The sequence below is a fragment of the Lissotriton helveticus genome, chromosome 1_1 (assembly GCF_964261635.1).
Source record: "Lissotriton helveticus chromosome 1_1, aLisHel1.1, whole genome shotgun sequence".
In the NCBI taxonomy this organism is placed as follows: Eukaryota; Metazoa; Chordata; class Amphibia; order Caudata; family Salamandridae; genus Lissotriton; species Lissotriton helveticus.
Genome location: NC_136057.1, coordinates 1,155,546,330 through 1,155,566,533, shown reverse-complemented (window position 1 = coordinate 1,155,566,533; position 20,204 = coordinate 1,155,546,330). Strand labels below are relative to the sequence as shown.

The 20,204-nt window shown below is 43.3% G+C and overlaps 1 protein-coding gene across 1 annotated transcript in view; it reads left to right on the top strand.

Moving 5' to 3' along the window:
- Window positions 1-20,204, top strand: part of RELN (reelin) — a 1,711,021-nt gene that overhangs the window by 1,545,234 nt on the left and 145,583 nt on the right. The window contains exon 50 of the mRNA XM_078679027.1: window positions 17,661-17,917. Coding sequence (XP_078535153.1) covers window positions 17,661-17,917 — 257 coding nt within the window. The remainder of the gene's footprint in view (window positions 1-17,660; window positions 17,918-20,204) is intronic.

The following is a 20,204-nucleotide window of genomic DNA, read 5'->3' as shown; positions in this document are numbered from 1 at the left end:
TCTCTCAAAAACAGGCGGACCCCCTCTGGGGAACAGCAAATAACTGCTCCTAATTCTTTTAATGTCTTAATGCCTAACAAATTTTCTGGACAAGATTTCGTGAGTAACAAATCAGTAGTTCGGGACAAAGGACCGACTTCTAGAGTAACTGGTTTCGATATTTCATTAACAATAGGCTTTCCTGAAAATCCAAGGGAAACATTTCTTGAGCCTGAGAGCGGAGCCCCTGGAACCTCGTCATGACTGATGGTAGTCCTACTTGCCCCTGTATCAATCAGAAACTTTCTGTCTTTCCCTAATACTTGACTATGTACATAGGGACCCTCTTGATCTACAGGAATCTCGATGAGAGGCAAGCCTACCTCCCTCTCTAGGCTATTTCATGAATATGGCTGATAATCTGGATACTCTAACTGTGCATACTGGTACATCTGCTGTGTAACATGCTGTGTTGCAGCTATAGGCTGCGGTACTGTAACTGTCTGTTGTGCATTCTGCGGTGGCTGGGAAGTCTGTGAAACTTGTTCTTGTCTCGGCGGACGTGGTCTTTCTTTAGTCTTACCAGTAGCTATGTTATGTTTCAGAACTGCACATTCGTTTATAAAATGACCTGGCTGTTTACAGTAATTGCAGGTCCCTTTGACGGGAGCTGTAGGATGACTGGCTTGATTCGGACCCCTCTTCTGACTGTCTTGTGGAACAGATTGTGCAACTAATACTTTCATTTTCGTGTCTTTCATACGTCTCCTTTCATGTTCCTGCTCTTCCCTGATTCTGTTCTGGTGATACTGGAGCATCTGGAGCATTTGTGACGGAGTATTAGCTTGCCAGGTACTTTCGACTTTCAATACTCGATTTTTAACTTGTGGACTTGAATTCTCGACTAGTTTGGTAACAAAAAGATGAGGGTATGACTCACTACTTGTTTTCAGACCACTGTTAATAATAAAACATTTTTCAAATCTAGAATAAAAATCACTAGTGTCTTCGTCTTGTTTCTGTTTACAAGCTGAGATGGCATCCCAGTCTTCCTTTTTCGTGGCTAGTAATCTTGGCAAGACTTGTATCAATAACTCGGGCAATTCTTTGGCTTTTGCCCCAAGACCGGTACCTGGTACTCGTGTGTTATCTTCAGCTTCTAAAGCTGTCCAATCTATCTTTTTCTCTCCCACCTCCCATTCTTTTTCTTTGAGTTTTTCATATAAGCCTGCAGGCAACAGGACCTTTAACATTTTAATGATATCAGGATACGTGTATTCTCCCATACGGAGCATGTCTTTTAATTCACGGTGGAACCCTGCTGGACCTTTGTCGTGACAGGGAATTAACTTTTTCATCTCTAAGAGTTCCATCTTTGTGATAGGGGTGTAAACAAATACTCGTTCTAGATCACCACCCGTTGTCCTAACTGGGTGTACTTCTCGTAACGGATTCTGTCTATCTATGTAAAATGATTGACTTTCTGGAGGTGAGACGTGAACAAAATGTGGATTCAGAAACGTTCGATATTTGTGGCGCTGTTCTAGAATGATACTAATTAAATCGGTACCTAGACCTCTCCATCTATACTGCAGTAACTCGTTCAATACATCATGTAAAGGACCTGGATCAGAATGCTGTTCCTCATACAGTGTAATGAGGTACTGGATCATATACATACCTACCAGACGTTGCTCGGCTGGGGGCAGTTTCAGAAACATTTGTGCCACTATTTCATCTGGAAAAGTGGTAGAATCAGTAGTCCACCGGACTGCTGATCGGGCTAGTTCTTGTTCATGCATTGTACTAAGCTCACTATAACCTATTCGTGATTTCAGAATTTTATCGGTAGCTTGGAATACTTGTTCAAGGGAACCTTGTTCTGGTGCTGGAGGAGGGAAAACTTTCTTGTGATCTAGGCGTGAATGTCTGTCGAAAAGTCTAGTTCTACCTACATACGCTATTCTGGAGGGATTCTCGTCGTCTACCTCTTCGGTAGGAGAGTCGTCTTCTTTCTCGGTTACTTGTGCTGCTTCTCGTTTCTCGTGTAACTTTATTATTTCCCTACGAATTTTCTTGTACATACTCTCTATACAATTCTGTGTCTTGTGTCTTCCCTCTGCTATATGGTCACTCCACCTGGTCAGGACTTTCATTTCTTCTTGATCTTTTCCTGGACAATCTTGTTCTCTTATTAAACAGTTAATTAAAAACTTTAAAAGCATAAGCTGGGTCTCGACTTTTCTTTGAATCATGGCGTCGCGAACACTTTCTGGATCCACTCCTGTACGGATAAAACGATATATTCTGTCTAGATGTTCTCTCATATCGGGCAGGGTGTCCAAATAGTCGGTCACCCGTCTTAAACGTAATGAATATATGACCATAGTACCATCGCCTGGAACTGGATCATAACGACATTCGGTAAGTGCTCGCTTGATATCTGTAAATGTATCAACTTTTGGCGTACCCTGTAACGCTAGTTCATGTAGCGTCATATGTCTGTGTTGAGGCGGGGTACCAGGAGGACTTCCCCCCGCGGCTCCTAAACTGGAATTGTCGGTGGGTACTGTACGTGTTGGTAGAGTGACTGATGTAGCTGGAACATGTACTATATGCTGGGCCGGGGGTACTGTAACAGATGTTGTAACGGGTGCGGTAACGTGAACTGTACCCACGGCCCTGGTGGCTGGAGGAACAGGAATTTCATTATTTACGGGAGCAGGCGGAACAGGATTTGCATATTCTGGGACTGTATCGTCCAAATAGGACGAGAGAAAAATTTCAGCTGCGGTCGGTTTATGACGTAACTTAGTCGGGACTAATGGTGGCGGAAAATTACTGGATGCTTCCGGGGTTGCTTTTGACAAGCCCTCGGCAAGAAGAGGATACATACCTTTAACAAGGGCATTTCTCTGTCTGTCTGACTGTTCTGCTCTAACTCGTTCACCTTCTTCTAGAAGTTCCCTTTCTTGGGCTCTCTCTGAGGATTCCCTACTTAACTCTATTTTTCTGATTTCTTTTTCGGTTCTTCTATGAGATTCTTTACGCCATAACTCGATGGCATCTTTCTGGGACTGTCTGGCTTTCTTTTTCCATAATGCTTCTTCTACTCACATGATGCACTCGGCATCCCATGTACCTGATATGGGCCATCTATATTTCTCTTCTAACTCCTTGGTATAGTCCACCCATAAATCTAAATACAATATGGCACTTAAGCCATGCTTATGATACATAAAATGACCTGGACTGTCCCTAGGCGGGACAGGAACTGCTTCCTCGAGCAACCCTTTTCGGGTTTTTAACTGACGTAACTTAGAGAATAGAGGCATTCTGTACTTGATTCTGAACACAATACAATACACGATAAACACAATAATGACTAGAAAAACAAATCACTCATACCACGACATGACACATTAAATAACATTTAGAATAACAGTTTGGACAGAAATATTACCTGGTATACTGAAAACAAAGACTTGAATTTCTCGAGAACGGAACTTACTAGAATTACTAGATGCACTGCTAAAACAGTACGAAACATACCGGTCCCATAAAGAGACACGTCGGACCCGCATCCACCTAGGTGAACACTTCGGACTGGATCTGTGTACCCAAACCCACTGGACCAGAGACAAATTAATTGACCCTGTCTAGATACTACCCCAGCAACGGTACTCACCGGGCAGCAAGAACGGAAGGCCTCAGACTGGACTAGACTGCTACGACGTCGGACTACGAACTTCGGACACTTCGGACTTCAGTTACAGGTGGGCCTCTGGATACCTCGGACCTTGGACTCTCGGCTTGGGCTCTGGTCGGGACTCGCCGCGTTCCTCACCGCCTCGTCTGGATGCTGGACCGCAACCTCCGTCTCCTCCGTGGGCCTGAGGGATACTTGAAGCAGAAATATCTGCACGTGCACGGTATGGTTCCGTCACGGCTGCAGAGGATCAGGGGGCCTGCGTGGCTTCGCCGGCGCGTGGGGAAAGGGCAAGTCCCTATTCGGGCGCCATTATGTGGTAAATAAATAATTAATTACCGGTACTATTTTTGAATACAGTGAATAAAACAGATAGCTCAATAAATAAGAGACAGGATTCGAGGTATCTTGAGTCTTACAGGCTTTAATCAGGTATAAGGGAAGGGACAGGAACGGGATAGCCTGCACGGAAATAGAATGGATGGCAGCTGCCAGGGAATGGGAATGGCATGGGAATGGGGGGGTAACTTTCAGTAACAGTACATAGTATATATACTAAAACAATTACATTACATTCAATACAGTAGGCGTAGCAGTAGGCGTAACTCGTACCAGTCGCGAAAGATAAGAGTAGAATGGGTGTAACAAGAAGGCGTGTACAGGGCGTATACATAGACATGTGATGTAGACGTCATGGAAGTGTCATAAATGGGGCGGAAACATAGAGGGGGCTACCTGAGCAGCTGGGACCTTTAACCTAGTGGTGCGCGCAAACAGGCAATGACGTGTTACCAGGAAGAACTGGGGCTATGACTTCTACGCTGGAAGAGGAGACTAAAGTCTGCAGTGTCAGAACGACTTGTACCTATGGCATATCTGGTATCTTGTGTTTGGAATACATGTTGATAGAAACTAAAAGTTATCAGGGCAAAGGCTACTTGACACTAAGCCTGGTGCATGCATAATTCTACATGTATTGCGTGTGCTAGGAATATTCTATGAATATTAATACAGTATTTCTCTTACATGGAGACAGAAAGGCTAGACAATAGCTGGAACTATTGATGCGATTCAGTAGCTTAGGAATGCAGAGAAGGAGGGCTGGACTGATAACTAGAAGCATAACATACTCTTGGCAGACTGGGAGGCAGAGCCAGGCCGGGCCGGGCACCGCGAGGCAGGAAGTAAGTGAAGGGTCAGGGATGCAGGTGGGGGCTGCATCGCTCCTCGGAGCGGGTTCAGAAGACTGGAGCTTGAATCTGGTGTCCGGGCCCTTTTGAGGCCTAGAAACGGGGACAATGCGGTGAATTAACGTGCACACTGAAAAAGGTGGCAACTTAGGCCTAATACTCGTTGTTTTCACAAGAATTGGAAACTGGCATACTAGAGTTGGACACAACTATGATTGCGTCTTTAATCGATCATAGGGGGATACATGCATATCGATCATGCACATATAGCTTAATATGGGGAACACGTAGGCACATATAACATGGCAAAATTTATTTTTCCACAGCTTTTTGACTGGTCGTGTCCAAGAAGTTAGGCTGAGCTCCCACAAATCCACACTAAGGGAGCTCAATAAGGGAGTGCCACAAGGCTCATGCCTTAGTCCTACACTCTTCAATGTGTATGTGGCCCCCCTAGCCAACTTAGCTAGATCTTTCGGGTTCACCCCGGTGTCGTATGCCGACGACACCCAACTCCTTTTCCCTTTTAAAACTCTCACATCTGCAATTAAAAGATCTTTTGCAGATGGCATGAGAGCCATTGCAGACTGGATGTCAACTAACTGTCTGCAGTGTAATGTGGGGAAAACGGAGGTCATGTGTTTTGGACAAGCGGCAACATATTGGTCATCTGACTGGTGGCCCGTGGAGCTAGGTCCTGTCCCCACCCCCAAGAGTTCTGTTAGGAACCTGGGAGTGCTCTTTGATCAGCAACTTACTTTTAAGGGACATGTAAATCAGGTTGCTGGTACCTGCTTCCGGGCTATTGGGATGTTGAGACGAGTCTTCCCCTACATACCAGACCATCACAGAAAAACGCTTGTGCAGGCTCTGGTCATCAGCAGGGTGGATTACTGCAATGGGTTGCTCCTCGGAGCTAACGAGGAGCAACTCAGTAAATTGCAAGTAATCCAAAACACAGCAGCAAGGATTGTCCTGAATGTTCCAGCAAGGACCCCTTCCAGTCCCCTGCTGGTGAGACTCCACTGGCTTCCAGTGAGGATGCGAGTCCAATTCAAAACTCTATGCACTATTCATAAGAGTATGATAGGGGAGGGCCCTAAATACATGACTAAAATCTTTCAGTCTTACATCCCTGGGCGATTTCTGCGCTCCAGTCATCAGCAGCTCTTGCAGATACCAAGAGTAAAAAAGGCCAGACAAGGCGGCCGTGCATTAGCTTATGCCGGACCAGCACTCTGGAATTCTTTGCCCCCAGAACTCAGATCAATTTCCAGCCATCTGAGTTTTCGGAAAACTTTAAAAACGTATTTGTATCCTGATAAATAATTGCCTCCCAGCTCCTGCACCCCTCTATTGGACACACTCTCGGAATTAGTACACTCTCGTGTTGCAGCAATAGCGCGGAGATACCCCTTCGGGGGTCTAGTCTGGCGCTTTATAAGAATATAAAATAAATAAATAAATTTCTTAGATAAGTTGCCAAAAAAAGACAAAGCCCAAACTAAAGCAATACTAAAAGACGGAGAACGAGCTTCTGCCTCTCTAATTGACACAACTATGGATATATCCACCTGTGCATTAGTTGGATTAGGCACACTCCCTTTATGAGACAATACGGACGGTTGAAAAGCACATCCTTTAGGATTAAAGTACAGTCCAGAGTCAATAAAGGCTGATACCGAAACTGCTAGATCTTTGGGTGACTTGCAAACTAGACAATTCAGAAATTATTGGCGACAAGGAAGCAAATCTTATTCTCCATTATTGTATCTTTTATAGATTCACATGCTTGAATCTTTTCTGTTGCCATGGTGGGAGTACCACCGTAACAGTAAAATAGCAATATTAAAGCTTAACATTCAATTGCCATAGAAATTTAATAGCCGTTAGCAACCTGTCATAATTGTTTTAAAACATCCAAACTTCAGCCAACCAGAGCATAGACCGTAGAGTCTCCATCCCCGGCATGGCCACCATACCTCAGATTTCTTACTACACATTGTGTGTTGGGGAGTCTCCCTGAGCTCTGCTCACTCACCGTGTTTCTACTGTTGCCCTCTTGAACTTCCACCTTGCAGTTCATTTCTTTGCTTCATCTCTTCTTCTGAGGTACAGTCCAGGAGTGTGAGTACCTATTTTTTCTTCATTATGTCTGAGTCTAGAAAAGGGTTGCTAGGGCCTGCAAGTCTTGGGGAAAGTCCAGACTGAATTCTTTGGACCCACATAAAGAGTGCCTTTATTGCCTGTATCCTGAACACAGAGAATGAAAGTACTGCTCAAGGACCGTGAGGGTAGGCTGCATCTCTGGCTGCAAAGGAAAAAGGCTGCTAAAGACTCTGACTCTGAAGGTGAGGAGAAGCCCCATACCTCCTCCAAGAAATTGAAGGAAGAAGGGACTTCCCCTTTGCATGGAGACCCTAAAAAATCTAGGACTCAGATCAAAGACAGGCCTGAAGAAAAGAGGGTTAAAAAAGATCAGCCTGGACCCTCTTCCTCACACCAGACAGCTGGTTCTGTGCCACTGTCAGCGCCTCATACTCCCTTCAGGGATTCTCCATCTGTGAAAATCCGCTCATCAATGACTCCATCGACGAAGAAATCGCAGGCTACAGCCTCCGTCCCCACAGAATCAGGTGCTCCCTTGATGGTCTTGTCAGCGACTACAACTACTTTGATGGTCAAGACGACGATGACAGCTTTGTCATCAAAGACTGAAGTGGTAATGTCAACGTTGTTAACTGTTGTAAGACCATCTCTGTCGACGAGGGCTTCGCCATCCATAGTCCTGCCCATCACCTCACCGTCAGTGAGTTTCTCTCTCTCCAGCCACCGTAGACGGGTTTACTGTTGACTACAGCAATGGCGATCCCGCCGTTGAACCTATCGACGCCTCTGCCGACGAAGGAAAAGGATATTGTGCTTTCAAAGGTGATACCATCCCTTCTACAGTACTTTTAAAAAATATCCCCATTGCCTCCTTCGTCTCTTGGATTTCCAGGAATCTGAGGATGATGGTCCATATGGCTCTTCATACAGCCCCTCGCAGCTCACAGTCAAGTGCCAGGACTCAGAGGAGGACGAGCCGCTGGATGACCTATCTGCTTATTTGCAAGGTGAATATTCGTTCTCTGATGCAGGGTGTCCCAGGGCTCAATGCTTAGACGCATTTCATTTCTTCCCATAGGAAGAACAGGAGGATTATGCACAAGAGCCTTCCATTGATATTCCCATTTTGTTGGCCTCTGACCTTTGTACGATGCTTAGTGACTACTACAAGTGATTTCCTGAAGTGAACTCTGCTCCGCAACCACAACCTACACAGGAGGTTCCTGTTGTCACTATTGCGCCACTGACTGTGGCTCTGCTGCCAAAAAACAAAAATGTTCTGCCTCCTTTGGAAATTCCTGTTCAGGTACTGGACAGTGATGACCAGCAGCTAGAAGAAGGAGAGCTGCAGTTAGGTCCAGATGTCCATGATAATTGGGACAATTATGTGGCTCCTACTCAGCCCTTGCCTACTCCGCCTATAGCCGACTCTCCACCTGCAGATATCAGTGGTTTCCATGATCATGATCTCCTGGAACACGCTTCAAGGTGCTTCGACCTCCCTATACCTGCCAAGCAGATGAAGAGTTTTTCAGTGAATTTAAACTTTTTACGCAACACTCCCCTCGGGTCATACCCATTGTGGACTACTAATGGCAAAAGGGCCTGAAGTTAATGAAGACGCCAGCCTCTATTCCTGCAGTGGTACCAAAACAAGATACATTTTAAAGGGTACCCAATGCCTCTCAGGTGTACCTTATAGGTCACCCTCGGCCTTACTCCGTTACCATGCAGGCTGCTCCAAGAAGATCTAAAAATCCTTCTCCTCCATGTGCAGCACCACCTGACAAGGAAGGGTGCTGACTGAACAACATCCCCAAAAGGTTCTCCGCATTGGCAGCCACCATCATCAGGGCCTCCAACACCATGGATATCCATGGGAGATATGACCAACAAATGTGGTCTGACATCTCTTTCTTGTTGGAGTATCTTCCCGAGGAAAAGAAGAAGGAGGCAAAGGTTGTTCTATAGGAGGGGGAGAGAGCCTCTTCTGAGATCATTTATGTGGCTCAATATATATCATCAACTGCCTTCAGACAGATGGCGGGAGTGGCAGTGCTAAGATGGCAGGGGTGGACAAGGCTACAATATTCTGCCCTAAGGTTCAGGCCAAAGTGTTGGATATGCAGTTCGACAGCGAATTCCTTTTTGGCAAACAGGTGGATGACGAGCTGCAGTCGATAAAGTCAGACACGGACACTGCTAAATCGCTGATGGATCTGCAGCAAAAGAAGTGTGCTTCATTTTCAGAAAGAGGTGAAGGTCAATATCTCTCTTGACCTCAACTCCAGAAGTGTTTTCAACCCTATTACCAGCAGGATTTTAGATCGCAGTACTCTACCCAGCCCTTTCGATAAAGCTCCACATCAGCCTATCCTAGACCATCGGCACATTGACGCCCAACATCAGGAGGAAGAGCTCATGATGCCAACAAAAGGCAATAAGGATTCACAGGCCCGTGCTACCGTAGTCCCACTTCAATTTGGCCCACTTGCTCCAAATTTATCAATCAATGGAAGCTCATATCTTCCGACAAATAGGTGTTGGACGTATTCCAACATGGTCACACCATGGAATTTGTTCAATAGCCTCGGATTTACCTCATCTGGCAGTTCTCAAGAGGGAAATGAAATTGCTCCTATCCAAGCAGGCAATTTATGAAGTGCCACACAGTCAGCACAATCTAGGTTTCTACTCTCATTTCTTTTTAATAAAGAAAAAGACAGGAAAATGGAGGCAAATAGTGGCCCTCAGATTACTGAATAAGTTCATTAAAATTCAACCCTTCTGGATGTTGTTGCTCCAGGAGATTTTGCTTCTCCTAAATGTGGGGTATTATATGTCCTCCCTTGATCTTCTGGATGCGTATTTCCATGTTTCCAAACATCTGAAACATCGTTGTTTTCTCTCTCAGGTTAGTGGCAGGGTGCCATTACCAATTCAAAGTACTGCCCTTTGGGTTAAAGTCGGCTCCAAGAGTCTTCACCAAGTATTTTGCTCCGTAGCGGCTTTTCAACGACAATCCGGTCACCAGGTATCCTCTTACCTGGACGACTGGTTGGTCTAGGCTCCATCCTTCCATGCCCCCAGAACATCTACTGACCTGTGTTTGGCTCTTTCAGTCCCTAGCTCTCAAACTCAAAGGGATAAAGACCTCTCTTATTCCTTCCAAGTCACTAGTGTTCCTAGGAGCAACTCTGAATACTACCCTTTCAAAAGCCTGCCCAGTAAAAGAAAGGATTTTATGCCTCCAGAGAACAGTACTATCCCTATCCACTAAAAGTGTGTTTCAGTAAGGACATACAAATCAATGCTAGGGATGATGTCATCTGGCATCCCGCTGATCCCACGCTGTCACCTACGGATGAGATCTCTTCAGGAGAAGCTAGATGCTCAATGGACTCAATCTCGGGGCACATTCGAAGACATTGTTTCAATCACTCCAGAGATTACTTCAGCGATGTCCTGGTGGGCAGTCAGAGACAACCATTCTCAAGGTCTATCCTTCCTTACGACTAAACCGAAGCTGGTAATGATGTTGGATGCTTCCATGGACGGGTGGGGAGCCCACCTACATGAGTTACAGATTCACAGAAAGTGGTCAGCTCAGGAAGCGCAGTGTAACATATATCTGTTGGAGCTAAACACAGTTTTTCAGGGCCTCTTGGCTCTTCTGCCAAGGATCAGGAAATCATTGATCCTCGTTCGCACGGACAATACCACCACCATGTTCTATCTGCTGACACAGGGTGGAACAAGATCTCATGTCCTCTCAATCCTGACTCAGCAGATCTGGGAATGGCTAATAGCCCACGAGATAGCAATACAAGTTCAAAATAAACCAGGAGTCCAAAAGGAATGGACCGACTCCCTCCCTCAGCAGAGACAGCAAGCAATGTCAAGAGTGGTAGCTAAACGAGGATCAGCTGCAAAGGGTTTTTCTCTGTTGAGGGTTTCCAACCCTAGATCTGTTTGCTACGTCTCTCAACATAAAATGCATAAAATGTATGTTTACACCAGCAGATTTCCTCAGCCAGTCTCTGTAGGAGACGCCTTCCATTTCTCTTGTGTGGGAATGTTTGCTTATGCATTCCCTCTGTTTCCTCTCATTCCGAAGGTTCTGCAAAAGATCAAACAGGAGCCCTGCGGCATCATCCTTATCGTACCAGCGTGGGCATGGCAGTACTGGTTCTCCTCTCCATGAACCAGGGCCAAGTGGTTCATCACCACCCCCTTTTCTGAATCACTTGTCAGCTTGGCTCCTCATCACATGGAATTTCGCTAGCAATTTCTGAAGAATGTCACACAACACTGCAGAAAGCCTGAGCTCCTTCTTCGCTCAAGTGCTACTCAGCCACATGGAAACTATTTTGTTCATGGTGTGTTGAGCACTCTTATGATCCTCTCTCAACGCCTCCTGAGGACGTTTTGCCCTATCGATTGCCTCTCGCCATGTCTAACCTGGGACATACATCCATCAGGGTGCACTTGGCGGCAATATCCAAATGCAGACGATGTTCTGGTCACTTGTTCTTGTGGTTCGATAGGCTGGTGAAGGAGTTTATGAAGGGTCTCTACAGGGCCTACCCACCAATAAGACCTCCTCCAGTACTATGGCAACGAAACATTGTACTGTCACAGTATATGAGGTCTCCCTTTGAACCAATACGCAAATGCTATTTAAAATACCTTTCATGGAAAGTTGCTTTCCTGTTGGCCATCACAAAGTGGCTAGACGCATTAGTGAAATCCAGGCCTTTACTGCAACAGAGACTTACCTACAGTTTCATTAGGACAGAGTAATTCTTCGTAGCGAGCCTTCTTTTATTCCTATGGTACCTTCAATGTTTCATCTAAATAAACCAGTGATTCTGCCCTCCTTCTTTCCTGCACCATCTTACCGGCTGAAAGAGCCCTCCATTTACTGGACTTTAAACGCTGTTTAAAGTTCTACTTGCAATGGACTCAGTCTTTCCAAAAATCTACTCAGTTGCTCATCGCCTTTCTATGCCCTCAGGAAGGGTCAGACTTTAACGCGGGCATCGATTGCTCGCTAAGGTATCATCGACTATACCCTTCTGTCATGTGAGGGCTAGTCGCCCTCTAGCTTCCAAGATCACAGCTCATTCCACGCGCAAGGTGGCAGTTTCCTCAGCCCTGTTTGCTCGAGTGTCCTTACCTGACATCTGCAGGGCAGCAACATGAATGAATGTCCATAACTTCACAAAGCATTACTGCCTGGATGCATGGCAGAAGACTGATGTAGAGGTTGGACAAGCTGCTCTGCGACATCTATTTGCATAAGGTATGAACTTCTTAGTGTCTATGTTTTAGTATACAATTATTTTATGATCAATGATTGATACCTTTCGAATACCTTCCATGATATATATATATGTATACACATTTCCCAGAATGCTTTCAAAAGAACGAATAGCAGAGCATTAGAAACAGCTGAGAGCAATTACCATTTGATTAAAACAGAAGTCAAAACGCTGATTCTAAACACTGATGCGGCCCGACACTAAGTGTGAGAGAAGGGCCTAGGAGTCAGCAACATTTCTGAAACAGAAGTGCCGAAATGAACTCATGGAAATGTACAATGAGGACAACAGAATATTAATCAATGTTTCAAGGACAGCACTAAGCAGCACTAATACCAAATGAAGTTCCTATCAGTACCGTGACAAGGACTGCATTTCCAAGAAAGCTTTGAATAGAATGAATAACAGGGCATTGGAAACAGATGAGAGCAATTACCATTTGATAAAGCTGGAAGTCAAAACGTGTTACGGGGCTCTAAAATAAAGCTGTAATGATGCTGGTTTCCCTAATAAAGTTGTTCTAATGGAACTCCTGGGAGTGCGGCATAATCTCCTTTGTGAATCATATGAGGGGTGTTGGTCATAACCCCTAAATGCCGCACCAGCAGCTAGAGTGCGCCGCAATTTATGAACCACCTTGTATAAAATATATATGTGAATATATTTATAATGCCTGCACTTTATGACTATTACTTATTTTTTCTACTTTGGGTCGCATGATGGAATAGTTCATCTTACCCACCGCTGCTGACTTTTGATAACAGCGTACTTTTTTGATTCAAGCACGTGATTCTATAAAAAATTACCTGTACAATGTGGTTCTCCAGTATTGATCTTTTTTTTAGATTCACATGCAGCCCACCCTCCTCCCCTTTCAGGTTCACCCTCCATACCTCTATCGGTCTTCTAATTGTACTCGTGCTCAAAATCTGAGGTATAGTGGCCTTGCAGGAGATGGAGACTCTATGGTCTATGCTCTGATTGGCTGAAGTTTGGATGTTTTAAAAATTCATAATAGGTTTCTAAAGGCTATTGAATTTCTATGGCAATTGAATGTTAACCTTTAATACTGCTATTTTACTGTTACCGTTGGACTCCCAACATGACAACGGGGAAGACTTACGCATGTGAATCTATCAAAGACATCAATACTGGAGAACCACAGTGTACATGTAAGTAACTTGTGTTTTTATCAAGGATACTTTTTTTTTGCTCATATAGACACTATGCATTGGATGGGCAACATCAAAAATCGAAAGACAAAAAAAAGCAAAACAATGGTGCCAATAAAGAGTATAAAAAGAGAAAGAGGGATTCAGACCTCTAAATATGACTCTAAAGAGGGCCGAGCATGACTTCCCAGTGGAAGTATGCTCCCTAACCAAGTGGCCAGAGGTACAGACTAGCACTAGTAAATGAAAACTGGAAACATACAACTTCAGACAGGTGGGTAATGGACATAGTTCCTCTCGGTCATACCTTGGTGGTTGTAGAGATGCCACCAGCGGCTCCACGAAAAAAGGAAAAACACAAAATAAAACATCTCCTTCAGTTGCTGGTGGAGATTGTGAAACTATTGCAAAAGGGAGCCATAGAAGATGTACTCCCTGTAGAAAGAGCTCAGGAAATTTACACAAGATGTTTTCTAATTCTGAAAAGATCAGGAGATTGGTGATCAATTCTGTATCTAAGGAATCTCAACAAATATGTGAAAACAAAAAGTTTTCGTATGGTTACCCTGCAAGAGATGTTGCCTTTCTTGAAGGAAGGTGGTTTCTCCACATCTATAGATCTGAAAGACACCTTTTTCAACATCCCTTTATATGCCAGACACAGGAAATCTCTTTGCTTCATGGTGGCAGGCCGCTACTTCCAATTAAAAGCCTTGCTTTTTGGTCTGAAATCCGCACCAAGAGTTTTCACAACATACAGTGCTCCAGTGGCAGCCTTAATAAGACAGAAAAGTGTATGGTATACCCTGGTATACCCTACTTAGATGACTGTCTCATATGGGCAACTACCTATTAGCGCCAGGACACCCCAGGGTAACCGTGCCCTATAAGTGCGATTAATATAACATAACCTCTCAGGTATTGAAGTTGTCAGTCTCAAGATTTACACACTCCAGTTTGGAAATAGCTATCGACCACGAAATTCTCATCGTATTCCAAGCAAGACAATCTTTTTACTTCAGGCAAAGATTTCCATTCACCTAGGTATGATGTATCCCTCTCAAAAGAGAGGTGAAAAGTTGATATTACAATTAATCTCTTTGCAAACAAAGAATACTGCAGCAGTGAGGATACTAAGTGCTATTCTCTGTACTGTATCCTTCTTCATTCTTCTGAATCCTTATTGTCATTTAAAAAATGAGGATGATTCAAAAACAGTTAAAGAAAACAGATTTAAGGAGACAGGGAGGATGTTGTCAGGGTGACTTACCCAAAGAAATAGTCGATAAGTGCCAACGTTTTTAAGTGCCAACCATTAAATCTAACAAAACCCCAAATACTTTTGACAACAGGTGCATCTCTCACGGGATGGGGCACTCAATTTATAGGACATGGAAACCAATGGTATATGGATGACAGGTGAGTGCAGTCTACACATAAATGCCCTAGAACTAAGAGCTGTAGGATATAACTTTGCAAGTTTTTCTACCACTGGTCCAGAACGCTCATGTCGGAGTTCAGGTAGAGAGCACTACAACCATGTTTTATATCTTGATGCAGGGAGGAACCAGATAACTCACTCTTTCCAAAGAAGCTCAGAAGCTTTGGAAATTGGCCACTCATAACAATATATACATTTCAGCAGAGCATGTCCCGGGAGTGCACATCAATGTTGCAGATCGCCCACGTGGGCACTACTCCGATATTCATTAGTGGCAGTTAGACGACAACCAGTTTGCCTCTCATCTTTCTCAGGTGGGGTTTTCCACAGTGGAACATGTTTACCACAGAGAAGAACAGCAAGTTACTAACTCTACCAGCAACTGGCCATGCCTGGGATCATGCGCAAATGCCTTTCAAATGCTTTGAATGAGAAAGTTTATATATGCCTTTCCAGTGCAGCTCATTCCAATGGTCATTCCAAAGTTACAAATGAAATGATGAAAGACCATCGTGATAGCCCCAGCATGGTCTCAGCAAAATTAGTTCCAAGATCTGTGGTTCTTGTCAGTACAAACACCGATCCAGTTCAAATCGGACCCACATCTGCTTGCAAGAAACAACAGAAAACGTTTACATATTTATTAAGTCTATCCAAGGCAGAGTTGCTGATTACTTCAATCAAAGTACACCTAGCTGCAATTTCAAGATTTCAGAAAAAAACAGTGAGTTATCTTTACTCTCTTCATGTATTATTAAGTTATGAAGGAGTTTAAGAAAGGATTCTTCAGACTCTAGCCCCATTTACAAGATTGGCTCTGGAATAGCAGGTGAATACGGTTTTGGTAGCCTTGATGAGTCAACCTTTTGAACCAATACACAGCAAGTATCCAACATATATCCTGTAAGATTGCTTTATGCTAGCAATAACCTCTGCCAGAAGAGTGAGTGAATTACAAGCACTATCTTGTATAGAGCCCTTTTAGATTTTGCAAACAAAAGGTAATGATAGTAAACAATCCAAAGTTTATCCCGAAGGTACCATCGATTTTTCACTGAAGACAAAAAATAGTGCTTCCTGCTTTCTTTCCATATCAAAGACTGAAGCTGAAAGATCATTACACTCCTTGGATGTCATTAGGTCAAAGTCAAAGTCAAAGTCAAAATGTATGTTTATTATGACCGCAGTCTTTAAACAAAGCAGTGAGCATTACACAATAAGGGGTGTATACAATAAATACCTATACTTATTTTTAAAATGTTATTCTTTAAAAGACAGTTCTATAATTCATTTTCAAGTACAAATTCCACTTTATAAAACACTAAGCGCCGGTTAAAAGGTTCAATACCTAAAAGCATATTATAAAAAGTTTAAAACCTATTCAAGTTCCTAACGTTGTGCAAATTTTAAAGAAAACAAAAAAGGAAAAAAGAGAAGTTCATACAGTACTACATGTTTCCTTGGGCCACCATGCACTCTGGGCCACCTTTAAGAATTTCCCTAGGGCAATCACAATATCAATGAAGGGTATTTCTGTTAGGAGGCTGGCTGCCTGCCTCCTCGTTTTTATTTCATATTTTAAGAAGACCGGGCGCAGCCATAGTTTCCTCTGCTCCAGGAGGAACAGGCAGTCCAATAGAATATGCGGCCAGTCTCCCTTGGTTCTCAACTTACACTTACAACAGCCTTCATGGTCTAGCATTTTGTCATTAGGTGTTTAAAGTTCTATTTACAGGCCATAAAGTCTTTTTTTTTTTTAAATATCAACTATTTGTAGCCCTTGGAGCAATAAATTGAGGAGGTTGAGTTATGAAACAGACTAGTTGCATGCATCATTAAATCCTATAGGCTCCTGAATAAGTCGTTGACAAGATCAATAAGAGCTTATTCTACAAGAGCGATGGCAGCCACTACAGTTCTTTTTGTTGGTCCTTTGCTGAAAGACATCTCCAAGGCTGCCACCTGGAGTACTACACATGCTTCCACCAAGCATTATCACATCAGAAATACAGCAGTCAGAAGTGCTGTGCTCCAGACTTTAAAAAATAAAGTAAGCCTCATGCCCCCATCTACTATTTTCACATTTCGTAGTGCAATAATAATCTTAATTCAAGCATGTAAATCTATGACTGAACCAACAATAGAGAAGGAAAAAAGTTACTAACCCGTAACTCAGGTTCTCCAGCAGTGGCATCTCTCATTGATTCACATGCGACTCACCGTCCTCCTCTTGTCATGAGTTTTCCATTTATCCTTATCTTATGTTCTTGTATTAACTTGAAAAATCTGACAGTTGGAAGTTTCAGGCAGGGAAGCACCTGACGGTGCTGGTCTCTGATTGGCTCCCGTTTGGTTCATACATAATTTGGGGAATGGGTTACTAAAGTCTATGAGAAATGTCAATGTTATTGAGTGTATGGCCAACACCGCCATATTAACATTCTTAAATGAGAGTTCCCAGTCTGACGACAGGGAATGAATCAAGCATGTGAATCTATAATAGGGGCCAATGCAGGAGAACTGGAATTACAGGTAAGTAACTTTTTTGCTTGCTTGCCATTAGTACACACTGTGTCCACGGTAATGCATTCAGTGCACCGTACTTTACTGCCAAGCATTGCACACATAAAAGAGTCATGAAATTCTTTCAAAAACATCTATATTTTCCTTTCTATATCTCAAATAATATCTTACATCTAAAGTCTGATTTTGTTGTGATTGGTGGTTGCTTCACAGATTCGTGAACATCCTCCTTCCTATGGAAGCCAGGACTGTGGGAACACGCTTCCGCTGGTGGCAACCCAAGCATGATGGCCTGGATCAGAACGACTGGGCAATCGACAACGTTCTGATATCTGGTTCAGCAGACCAGAGGACAGTGATGCTAGACACGTTCAGCAGTGCCCCACTTCCTCAGCATGAACGCACTCCTGCTGATGCCGGACCGACTGGAAGGATTTCCTTTGATATGTTTGGAGAGGAGAAAACCACAGGTAACAATATGATATACGGTTGTGTTCAATACACCAGGTAAGCCAGTATACAAGTTAAGAGTATTATCTTTGCTAGTTTGGCTAGGGAAGTGCAGGGCTGTGAAGTTTCAGCAAATTTGCATCTGAAATGAGTGCTGAGAAGTAATGTGTCAGGCTTTTCTCTGACATTTTTCCATACCATTCTGAAAAATGTTGTAATCTTCAAGTACATGTCTTATTAACCCCTTCGCTGTGGGGGTAATTCCCCCATGGCGCGGGGGGAGGGGGTGGGCCGCAGCGCCGCGCTGCTCATGAGGAGCCCAGCTCATCATGAAGCACAGTGGAGCTGTGCTCATGACGAGCTGGGTTCGTCACGACTCCGCTCACTGATTGATTCTCTAGCACATGCGGGGAATCAATTGCACGTGGGAGTGCTGCAGCCGTTATTACGAGCCCAGCTCGTCATGAGCACAGCTCCACTGTGCCTCATGACGAGCTGGGCTCGTCATAAGCATTGAAGGGTTAATTGAATTCAATAGAAGGCCTTAGCAGTCTTTCAGATGTCTCTGTAACTAAACTCAGCAGACTTCGATTTGTAGACCACTGAGGGTGATTATCATTGTGATTGCTTGTTTTCTAATGGTATACTTGCCCCCATTCTTCTGTGCTTCCCAGAAGTATTTGTAATTTAATGCTCCTCTTAAACATCAAAGGAGACGCACACAAATGTGCCCAAACATTTGATGATAGGGTAATTTATTACTCTAAATCCATTCTTGAATACTTGATGTATGTGTAATTTTGTAAGCATTGTCATAGTATTGGCAAGCGCGGAGAGTAAACATACAGGCATTTCAGCGTGCCATACAGTTGTATTCCGATGAGTTGCTATGGGGCATTGACAGATAGGAAGATCAGGGCGGTCTTCGACTTTCGCTATACCACTCACCATAACTTTCTATGTGTGTTGTAGACTTGCGTGTGGTCTTGAGGTCTACTGACAAGGCTGCATTGCACCCAGCATTAACTCCCAATGTAAAAGGGAGAAAAGTAAATTCTAATGTTAATATAATTGTTTTGATCTGTCAATCTCTTTTACTTGTGTTTACTTACACGCTGTTATCTTTAATGGGATGAGGTATATAATTTAAAAGGAAGTGCAGCCATGCATTGCATACTGTGCATTTTAAGTATTTATGAAGTTCCTCCAAAAATTATATGCAACCACAAGAGACTTCAGATGTAGCGGAAGGAGGGCAGCATTATCTCTGGCTTGCATGTCTGTTACCTGCATCGTCTTTTCTTATAGATTGTGAATCAAACATTAAAGCAATTGTCTGAAGTGCCAAATTAATACTGAGGCGTAGAATTCTCGAGAATTAGTATTTGTGAGAATGTTCTAGTATCCGAAGTAATTGCAAGAATATAGCAAGGTTTGATTGACATGTTGTGTTTATCCCTGATGTGGTCATACAATGTTTCATGTTTTTTAGTAAAACGAATGAATGTGTAAGTAACTCTTTCTCCGTTTAGGTCCATTGTATGTCAATGTATATACTTAATAATCTTTGCATAAATCCAAAATGGCTAATTGGATTCGGCCATTAAGTGCACAAATCTCTCTATAAGCATAATGGGAATTCGTTTAATGTTCCGTTATTTATCGCAATTCTATGAGTATGTCCTAAGAATCTGGTCGCCTTTTGGTTGGAGCTTTTTGAATGTCTAAAAATAAAAAATAAAAGAAACTTAGATTGCCTTGGTCATATTTTAATGACTGTGACAGAACATTCCAGTGTAAATATGTTTAAGAGACAGATATGGCACGGTTATGGGTGGAATGAAATGGGAAAACTGGGAGTGGAGATACCCCCAAAGGGATATCCATAGTATAGTGTCTTTCAAGGGCTGTATGTAAAAATATCATGCACAGAAATATTGTCTGACATAAATATTGTGTCCTAAATCTCGTTTATAAAAAATATCATCCCATTAGGTGTAAAAAAGAATATTATTGCCTCGAAAAGGGTAAATATTTGTAAACAATATTTAGAACAAGTTATTTTTGTCAGATGATATTCCAGTAAAATGTTCTCATGAGTTAGTTGAGGGAGTCGAGAGGGGCGGAAGTGAGAGATTTCGGTGAAGATGCCAGTATTCCAGGTGAGTTATATTAGTAACCTGTAGCCCAAGAATTAGACTTCTCCAGGGCGAGCAGAAGTGATCATGCTACAGTCTGTCTTTGTTTGTCTTCTAAAAGATTGTGAGCAGTGACAGAATTTTGGCGAATGGGTAGGCTTATGGTATG